The 10,397-nt window shown below is 64.6% G+C and overlaps 1 protein-coding gene across 1 annotated transcript; it reads right to left on the minus strand.

The window, feature by feature from the left end:
• Positions 1-844: 844 nt before the first annotated feature.
• Positions 845-8,852, minus strand: MPND (MPN domain containing; the record flags this gene model as incomplete). The annotated part of the gene is made up of 12 exons (XM_080713044.1): positions 845-931; positions 1,433-1,525; positions 1,829-1,918; positions 2,048-2,118; positions 2,190-2,358; positions 4,592-4,668; positions 4,744-4,816; positions 5,091-5,187; positions 5,332-5,416; positions 5,825-5,957; positions 7,326-7,562; positions 8,514-8,852. The coding sequence occupies 12 exons, from the start codon at positions 8,850-8,852 to the stop codon at positions 845-847; spliced, it is 1,551 nt and encodes a 516-aa protein (XP_080569170.1).
• Positions 8,853-10,397: the final 1,545 nt, after the last annotated feature.

Here is a 10,397-nt window from a genome sequence, read left to right on the forward strand (position 1 = left end):
GCCAGCCCTGCCCATGGCCGAGGGCAGGCTCACACGCAGCCCAGGGTCCTCGTTGGCCCGCACCTGTCCCCCACAGCCCCACACGTGGGGCGCTTCCTGCAGAGGCGGCGTGCCTCCTGGGACCACAGCCGCGGCCCACCTCGGCCCAGCCTCAAGCACAGGTCTGCAGCAGGATCGTCCGGCCCTCGCGGCCCGTTCATTCCAGCCGGACCCAGCTCCACGCCCACTCCCTCACACCTCACCCAGAAATTGGCCAGGCGGGCACGCTGGCCTGGCCACGGTCACATTCCCTGCCCCGTGACTCAGCCCAGGCCGCCCTGAGGGCACGGAAGGCCCTGCTCCAGCACTGGGCCAGGGCCAATTGAAATGTACTCCTGGGTTTTTAAAAAAGAAGTATTAAATGTCTCTTTATACAGCTTTGCCTCAGCATGCATGGTAGGCTTTGCCTCGGTGCCCCGGGCAGCCCTGGGCTGGCCACCTTGAGCCCTCCCCGAGTCCCTGGCCAGCTGAGTGGGCACTGACCCACACAGACAAGTGGGCACTGTGGCCCCAAGAGACCCTCCCCACAGCCACACGCGGACACCCCAGAGGGCGCGCACATGCCATCCCTCCCGCGCCCGAGGTGGCCAGCACGTGCGTGACGCCCGAGGGGGGACTGGCTGCCCGCCCCAGGCCCGAGGGCACAGAGCTGGCCGCCAGCAAGGCGGGTCCACAGCCCTCGCCCGCCCGAGACACTCGCAGTGTTGCCGCCTTGTTCTTTATTCTTCAAGCCTGTCCAGTCACACTGGGATTGGCAGGTGGCGGGTGGACCCGGCGCCCAGAGCCGCCCAGGCGCGGTGCATCCTCAGCTGTCCTGCCTGAGCGCGCCGCACACCTGCTCCAGCACGTGGCCCAGGCCCTGCTCCTTGGGCGTCCTGCTGGCCAGGGAGATCTGAAACGAGGCGCAGCGCCGCGCCCTGGGGCCGGGTGCCCTCCACCCGCCTCACAGGAGGGGTGGCCAGGCCCACGCCGCCCAGGCTACGCGCAGGGACCCTTCTCCGCGAGGGCAGGGCTGGCAGAAGCACGGTTCCGCCAGGGGACTCGGCGGCCAGGCGACGCCCGTGGGGCCAGCAGCCCACTCGCTGCCTCTGCCCGGCCTGGCGGGGCTAACGGCTCCAGGTCAAGCCGGCTCCTGTGTCCTAGAGCCGCGGTGGCGTGAAGCATCCCCGGGCAGCCCAGCTGCTGCGCCCGTTTGTCCCCGCGGTGCGGGCTCCGGGGCTGGCAGGGTGTCTGTCTTTCCTGGAGCCGGGGCCTGGTGCAGGCTCTGCCGCCGAGCAGCGGGCCCGGCTTCTCATTTTCTTTCCTCTGGCCACTTCCTCGGGGCGTCCAGGTGTCGCCCTGGGGCTGCCTGGGAGGGCCCGAGGGACTCGGCGGCTCGGGGCGTGGGACTCACCTTGAGCTTGTCGAGGTAGCTGTGCTCCGGGCTCCAGGGCTCCTGGAAGCTCACGAGGTCCGGGGCGCCCTTGTAGAACTCCACAAGCAGCATCTAGCCCAGACAGAGACGGGGCTCGCGGCTCCCACCCCGGCTCCCACTCCGCCACGGCGTGCCAGGCGTGCGCAGCACAGCCAGTTGGTCACAGCCAGTGACCAACTGGCTGAGCACGCGGCTGCGAGGAGGGCGCGTCCGGGCGCGGGGGGCAGAGCCCTTGCTCGCCCGCCACATGTGGAGGCCGGTTCCATCCTGACACCGCCCGGACTCGGCCAGTGGCAGGAGCTGCCTGGCACGCAGCAGGGGAGGGGCATCGGGCTGCTAGAAGGAGGGAGCGCCTGGCGCTGCCCGGGGCCTCACCATCTCGTGGAGGATGTCGGTGGTCAGGAAGCTGTCCTGGACGTACGCCATGTCCACGTCCATGGGGATGCCGTAGTCACTGGGCCGTTGCTGGGCGGGACGGGGCCGGTCAGAAAGGCCCCGCCGCCCCCAGCGCCTGCAAGAGCCCGCGCGCGGCCCTGCGCCCGCCCATCAGCTCTGCGGCCACACCCCAGCCCGCCACGCCTGCCCGCCACCTACCTCGGGAGGCGGCATCACCCAGAAGGGGGCGATCTTGGACTCGGGCCCGGGGTTGCCCGAGTAGTAGGGGGCTGGGGGGAGAGCAAAGGGGCTGAGCGGGGCCTGGCGGCGGTGGGGGTGGCACCCCCGGCCCGGCACTCACAGCAGAGCAGGGCGAGGCAGGGCTGGAAGCCGTTGCTGGAGCCCTGGAGCCGCAGCTGGTACTCCATCTGTGTGTCGATGTCCTGCAGCGAGGGCAGCGCCGGGCTGTGCGGGTGGCTGTGGTACCAGCCGACCAGGGACAGGCCCCGCAGGAACAGGCTCTGGTAGATCTGGGCAGAGGCGGGCGGGTGGGCCGCACGCTCCCCGGGCGGGCATCTCTAAGACGCTCCCTGCTCGGGCACCGGCGAGGGGGCGTTCGGGCCACAGCTGCGCTGCCCCCTAGGCACGTCCTGCCGACTAAGCCGTCGCTAGAGGACTAATACCCAGCACCGCGCGAACGCCACGGAAACTTTTTTTTTTTTTTGAGAGGATACTAAGAATTGAATTTAAGGGACTTGTGTGTCTTGGTTACATACCCAGCTCCTTTTTATTTATTTTTGCAGCACTGGGGATTGAACCCAGAGACATCCTACCTCCAAGCTATAACCCCCAGCACTATTTTTATTCTTGATTGATTGATTGATTGATTTTGGTGGTACTGGGGTTCCTGGAGGCCCTTCTACCTCCGGGCTACACTCCCAGACCTATTTTATATTTTTGAAACAGGGTCTCTTACACCAGTGCGGCTGGCTTCGAACCTGCGCGATCCTCCTGTCTCTGCTTCCCAAGCGCGGGGATGACAAGCGTGCGCCGCCATGCCCGGCTTTTATTCTTTATTTTGAAATAGGATCTGACTTGCGGAGGGCTTCACTAAGTAGCTGAGGCTGGCCGAGAAGCACTATCCTCCCGCTTCACATTCCCAAGTACTGGGATCACAAGTGTGCACCATCGCGCCTGTCTCTCAAATCTCCAATCCTCCTGTCTCAGCTTCCCAAGTGCTGGGGTTGCAGACGTGTGCCAACACACCTGGCTTTATTTTTTACTTTGAAACAGGTCCCACCAAGTTGTGGAGGCTGGCCTTGAGCCTGCGATCCTCCTGTCTTAGCCTCCCAAGTACTGAGATTACAGTCATGCACCACCACATCTGTCTTCACATATTTTCAACATATGATTGGTTGAGTCTATGACACAGGACGTACAGAGAGGGTGGCCACGCCTGGTCCACAGTGGATGCTCAGTAAAGAGACAGGCGTCTGCGCGTGCGCCTGAGTAGGAAGGCTCTTTCCCAGCTGTCAGAGGCAAAGAGGTGCAGGGGAAGCCGTTGCGCTCAGCCAACTCCTGCTCACCTGCTCCGCAGGACACTGGCAAAGCCTCTAAGAAGGGGTGTGGCGCGCTTAGCAAGGTGCTGGGGACACGGTAAGCTTTATTATAACCACACAATTAAAAATCAGCTACAGGCCGGGCGTGGTGGCGCACGCTTGTAATCCCCGCGCTTGGGAGGCGGAGACAGGAGGATCGCGCAGGTTCAAAGCCAGCCGTGCTGGCGTAAGAGACCCTGTTTCAAAAATATAAAATAGGTCTGGGAGTGTAGCCCGGAGGAAGGAGGGCTTCCAGGAACCCCAGTACCACCAAAAATAAAAAATAAATAAATAAATAAATAAAAATCAGCTACAAGCCAGGCGTGGTCACGCATAATCTCAGCATTCGGGAGGCAGAGACCGGAGGATTGGGGTCCGCGGACAGCCTCAGCTACTTGCAAGGCCCTCTGCAAGTCAGTGGAGACCCTGTTTCAAAAAATAAAAATACTAAAAAATAGGACCGGGGGTGTAGCTCAGAGGTGCAATGCCCTGGGTTCCATCCTCGATACCGCAAAAAAAATAAAAACAGGAGCTGAGAATGGTGGCGCACGCTGAGACAGGAGGATCGCGGTTCACGGACAGCCTCAGCTACTTGGCAAAGCCCTGTACAACTCAGTGAGACCCTGTTTCAAAAATAAAAGCACTAAAAAAATACAGCTAGGGGTGTCGCGCGGAGGAAGAATGCCCCCAGGGTGGTGGGGCTCAGAGGTAGAAGGCCCAGCGTTTGAGCCGGGCATGGCGGCGCACGCTTGTAATCCCCGCGCTTGGGAGGCTGAGACAGGAGGATCGCACAGGTTCGAAGCCAGCCTCAGCTACTTAGTGAGGCTCTCAGCAACTGAGACCCCGTTTCCAAATAAAATATATAATAAGTCTGGGGGTATATCCCAGAGGTAGAAAGCCCCTGGGTTCCACCCCCAGTACCACCAAAAAAAAAAAAAAAACTCCCTTAGTTTATTAGGCGAAGCACCCTGGGGCCCTCGCTGGGTGCTGACAAGGCCCTGGGCGCGCAAACCCTGCGCCTCCCAGACGAGGGTGGGGAGGCTGGCGGGGCCGCGCTGAGCGCCGGGGTCCAGGCTCAGGCGTCCACCTTGCCCTTGACTGCGCCCCGATGCTCCGGCAGCCGCCAGGGCCGCTGGGTCCCCCCAGCCTCGCAGGCCGCCCTCACCTCCTCCTCCACGGCGGCCGCGGCCTCGGCGTCCCCGAGCCGGCTCCGGCAGGGGAAGGCTCTCAGCACCGTGAGCACTGTTAGGAGACAGGGGAGACACGGGTGTCGGCCCGGCCCGGGCCCCCGGCCTCACCCCCGGCCCACATACGCACTCTGGCTGTTGATATCCCAGCGGCCGCCCAGATAGCCCACCACCTCGCTCCGGGTCAGGTGGCTGTGGAAGTCCTGCAGGGGACAGGAGGCTCAGGCTGCCGCCCCGCAAGGCCTGCCCGCCCCGCTTCCTGCAGCTGCCGAGCGCCTGCTATTTGCCATTTATTATTATCAGCAGACATTTATTGAGCGCCTACTACGTAACCAGTAGCAAACACACTCTATGCTCTCCCAGAACATGCCGAAGCCCCCTCCTTCCTGGATACCCAGCACCTGCCCAGGCCCTGGAGCCCCTGGAGCCCCCTGCCCCCCGACTCAGAGCGATGAGGCAGGGGCTTTGGCCACGCACCAGCAGAAAGAGCACGTTGCTGGAAATGGCCACATTGAACGGCTGGAACTTGTTGATGGCAGCAAAGGATGTTACTTCCACCAGCGTGTGGGGGCTCCTGGGGGCAGAGAGGGCCCCGCAGCCTTCAGGACGCCCAGGGTCGCCCCTCACCCCCAAGCTGGCGCCCCACCACCTAGCCCTGGGGACCCGGGATCTGCGCACCCCCTCCCCCGACAGCAGGCGGCTGGGCTGGGCGCCTGACCTGGCCGAGTCCCTGCTGCCCAGCATGCAGTAACGCACGGGCACGCGCGGCCGGCTCTCCACGCACTTCCCCGGGGGCGCGGGCTCTGGGGTCACAGGGAGAGAAAGCGGGCGCAGTGAGACCCTCCCCACCCGCTGCAGCCGGGGCCCCCAGAAAACACAGAAAGCCCGGGCGCGGGGCGCACGCTCGTCATCCCAGCGTCCGGGAGGCTGAGACAGCAGGGTCGGCCTCAGCTACTCATGAGACCCTGTTTCGAAAAAAAGACTAGAATATGGGGCTGGGGGTGGAGCTCGGAGTTAGACTGCCCCTGGCTCCATCCCCAGACCCGCAAAACAAAAAAAGATAAAGAAAAAAAGCAACCAACCAACCAGGCAGGGAGTGAAATTAGGCAGCGGGCCGCCCAGCGAGCCAAGATCTCGGGGCTCCATCCATCCAGGCCCACTCTCGCGCACCCCAGTTCTCGGCCCCCCACCCGCACGCCGGCACCCCTCACCCGAGTGCGCGGGCTCCGAGGGTCCCTTCCCGGGGGGTCTCCGATTCTTGTCCTCCGCCGAGACCCCCGCCAGAACCTCCTCCTCCTCTTCGTCCATCAGCAGCTCCTCCTCCTCCCCCTCGCTGGCCGGGCTCTGGCGGGGCGGGAAGGGACCCTCAGCAGGGCCCACTCCCACCCCAGCCGGGACCCCGGCGGCGCCATGACCCAAGGCGACCGACCGCTGGGGGGGCGAGGGCGCCTAAGGCGCAGGCGCGGCTCAGGCCTCTTCCGAGTCCTCTCTTTGTATTTTATTTTACTTTACTCTGGTGTGTCCAGGCCCTCTGAGCTCCTCTGTCAAACGGCACAGTGCCGCAGCCCCATCGAGATGGCCGCCCTGGTACCCCCGCCCCCGGGCCCTCTGCACCTGCCCCGCGAAGCGTCCTCTTCCCTTCCAGAGCCAAAGGCCGCGTCTCAGCCCCGTCCTCCTCCCTGCCCCACCTCGCTGGGTCTCTCCCGCAGCCCCCAGGCCGGGTCCTCGGGCCTGTCCCCTCCCGGGGGCTCCGTCGCCCTCACCCTCGCTCCTACATATATCAAATAGGTCTGGGAGTGTAGCCCGGAGGTAGAAGGCCCCTGGGTTCCATCCCCAGTACCACCAAAAAAAAAAAAAAAAAAAATCCAGGCGTGGCGGTGCCCGCCTATAACACCAGTGCTTGGGAGGCTGAGCAGGAGGATCCCAGGTTTGAGGCCAGCCTCAGCAGTTTAGCAGACCCTCAGCAACCAAGAGACCTTATTTCTTTTCCTTCTTGTTGCTCTGCTGGGGATGGAACCCTGGGGCATCTACCTCCAAGCTACACCCCAGCCCGATTTTATTTTGTATCTACAAGCAGGGGCTCTCACGGGGCGCAGGGGCCGGGCCCGTTGTCCCAGTGCTGGAGAAGCTGAGCCAGGAGGATCGCAGGTTCGAGGGCAGCCTCGGCAAGTAGTGAGCCTCTCATCAACCCTGTAAGACCTTTTCTCAGAATAAAAATAGGGCTGCAGGTGTGGCTTGGAAGTAGAATGACCTTGGGTTCAGTCACCAGTACACACACACACACACACACACACACACACACACACACACACTACACACACTCCAGGAACTGCCTACTTCTTCCCCCTGGACGGCCACCTCTCCATGACCACCCAGGACAGCCCCCCTGCCCCGCTCACCCCACAGCCTGCCATCCCTACAGCAGCCACCAGAGGGCGCACACGATCCCGGGAGCCAGGGCCTCTCTCCTGGGGGTCTACAGCCCTCCATGGCTCCCTCTGGGTCAGCCCAAGTCCCTCCTGGGACCCCCGGCTGAGCACAAACTGCCCACCATCTCTCCTGCGCTTCCTCTGCTCCTCCAACGCGCCGGGCTCGTTCCTGCCCCAGGGCCTTGGCACGGGCTCTGCCCCCTCCCCTTTCAGTTCTGGCTCAGATGTCCCCTCTGGAGCAGCCCCGAGCCCCTGGGCTGGTGCTGCGGGGCGCCGGGCTCACCTCGTCGGCAGCGGCCACGGGCATGTAGAGCTGGTGCCGGCGGAGCCAGGTGGCCTTGAACTTGTCCAGTTTCTGGCCCTTGTACTTGACGGAGGCCCAGCCGCAGCCAGACTTCTTGGCGGGGTTTACCAGCTTCTTGCAGTGCGTGGCCCAGGCGCTGGGCGAGTTGAACACCTGCCCCGTCTCCTGCCACAGGATCCTCCCATCGGGCTGCAGGTCTCCGATAAACTTCCTCCCCTGGGGCGGCAGGGCAGGCTGGGGCCGCTGCCTGGGGAGGCTCCACACCCAGCTTTAGGCCCCAGCCTGCGCCCCCAGGCCAGCCCCTCCTCAGTGCGCCCCTAAGAGCAGGGCCAGGGGCCATCCTGTCAATGCTACGTCCCAGCGTCCCTACGCCGCCCGGCACACACCATATGCCCAGCGGAAAATTGAGCAATGACAGTAACTGCAAGCCCGGCGCGGTGGGCGCGCCTGGCATCCCAGCACTCGGGAGGCTGAGACGGGAGGATCGCGGTTCACGGCCAGCCTCAGCTACTGAGCGAGGCCTCTGCAACTCAGGGAGACCCTGTTTCCAAATAAAGAATAAAAAATAGGGCTGGGGTGTAGCTCAGAGGTCGAATGGAATGGGTTCCATCCCCAGTAATGCAAGAAAAAAAAAGAAAAGGAAGGAAGGAAGGAAGGAAGGAAGGAAGGGTGGGGTGGAGCTCAGCGGTAGAATGCACCTGAGTTCAATCTCCAGTGCAAAAAAAAAAAGGCAAAAAACAAAACAACAACAACAAAAAGCGCTTAATGAACAGCCAGCACCTGCTGAGCGCTGTGTGCATCTAACCCTCGAGCTCAGTCCCGGAGAGGAAAACTATCCTCTCACCAAAGAGGAGCCCGTGATACCCTCCGGAAAGGCCGGCTGCGCTCAGACGGCCAGCAGACCTCGCCCGGGCCTCAGTTTCTCCTTGTCCACGGTGCTGGCACTGGAAGCCCGGGGCATTCGGCCTCCGAGCCGCACCCCCAGACCGACTTTTTATTCTTTATTTGGAAACGGGGGTCTCACTAAGCAGAGGAGGCTGGCCTCGAACCCGCGACCCTCCAGCCTCAGGGCTGCACTGTGCGCCCCGCGTCTCCCCTCTGCACGGGAGGGGGCGCCGGCGGACCCGCAGGGACCCCCCCTCGGCTTCCCCGGGCCCCGCCGCTCACCAGGTAGTAGATGGACAGCACCCCGGCGCCGGGCTCGAGCAGCGCGTCCTTGAGCAGCACCCGCAGCGTGACCGCGCGCCGCGGGAGCGCGCCCCCGAGCCCGCCGCTCGGCCCCGGCCCGGCCCCGCCGCGCCCGCCGCCCGCGCCCGCCGGCCGCTCGGGGTCCGCGGCCTCCGCCTCGGCCTCCGCCTCGTCCTCCGCCTCCTCGGCCGCGCCGCCCGCCGGGGACGGCGGCTCGGGAGCTGCGGGCCGGCCACAGGCTGAGCGGGGCGCGCACGCCCCATGGATCCGCCCCGGGCCGCCCGCGCCCGCGCCCGCCGCCGCCCCGTTACCTGCCATGGCCGCCGCAGCGCCGCCCGCGTCAGGCCGGCCACGCCCCCGGATCGGCCACGCCCCTGGCTCGACACGCCACGCCCGCCCCGCGTCACGGCCGGCCACGCCCCCGGATCGGCCACGCCCCGCGTCACGGCCCGGCCACGCCCCCGGCTCGACACGCCCCGCCCGCCTCGCGTCACGGCCGACCACGCCCCCGGATCGGCCACGCCCCTGGCTCGACACGCCCCGCCCACCTCGCGTCACGGCCGGCCACGCCCTCGGATCGGCCACGCCCCTGGCTCGACACGCCCCGCCCGCCCCGCGTCACGGCCGGCCACGCCCCCGGATCGGCCACGCCCCTGGCTCGACACGCCCCGGCCACGCCCCCGGCGCCGGGCCCGGTCACGCCCCCATCTTGGCCCCGCCCCAGCTCAACACGCCCCGCCCGGCCCCGCCACGCCCCCGGTTCGGCCACGCCCCCCGGCCCCGGCCACGCCCGCCCGCCCGCCGCTAGGGGGCGCCCCGCGGGGAAACAGGCCGGCCGGCCCGCGGGAGCCTGGGTCCTCGGCCGGCCGGAACCCGCGAGCGGGAGCCCGGCAGCCCAGGCCCCATGTGGGGATCATTTGGGAAACCGAGTCCTGGGGACGCAGGGAACTCCGGGGCATTGGGGAACCGGGCTCCGAGGAGGAAAAAGCGCGCCCCCGGCCCTGCCTGCTGGAGTTATCGGGGAAACTGAGGCCCACAGCGGTCCCCGCGGGAAAGCAAAGGGGTCCCGGAGCTCAGCCCTCCCGGGGCCATTTGGGAAACTGAGGCCCGAGGCGGCGATGACGGACCCAGGACCTGAGCTTCTGGGAGCTGGTGGCTCTGCCGGAGGCCACCTGGTGCAGGACAGCAGCCTGGGTCACACGGAGAGGAAACCTTTTTTTTTCTTTTTTCTTTTTTTTCAGTACTGGTTTGGAATCCAAGGGACATTTTACCTCCAAGCTACACCCCCAGCCCCCCCCCCTTTTTGGTACTGGGACCTTTTTTTGGAACCTGTTAGAAATAAACTTCCATGGAGTCCTGGAAATTTATTAAAAGACACATATTAACCGGGCGTGGTGGCGCACGCTTGTAATGCCAGCACTCGGGAGGCTGAGACAGGAGGATCAGGTGTGCAGCCAGCCTCAGCTACTGAGTGAGGCCCTCGGCAACTCAATGAGACCCTGTTTCAAAATAAAGAACAAAAAATAGGGCTGGGGAAGGAGCTCGGAGCTCGAATGCCCCCGGGTTCCATCCCCAGTACTCCCGCCCTCAAAATAAAATTCCAAAGCGATTCGCACCATCAGAAGAGTTAACTTCCCCACGACCTCGGCGGTGCCCAGCTAGACAGAGACGGAAAAGAGCCAGCCAACCAATTATCACATTTCACCTTCAGCCGCCCGGCCAATCAGGATTAAATGGCTCGTCCGGGTTCAGCCAATGGACGCCATCCGCATTGGCCAATCACCAGGGCCTTCCAGGTTCTCAGGCACCCAATCATCGGCGAGGGCTGGTTCTAGCCGACCAATCAGCTCCGAGTTGAGGTCC

Source organism: Muscardinus avellanarius, assembly GCF_963383645.1.
Source record: "Muscardinus avellanarius genome assembly, chromosome: 16".
Taxonomy (NCBI): Eukaryota; Metazoa; Chordata; class Mammalia; order Rodentia; family Gliridae; genus Muscardinus; species Muscardinus avellanarius.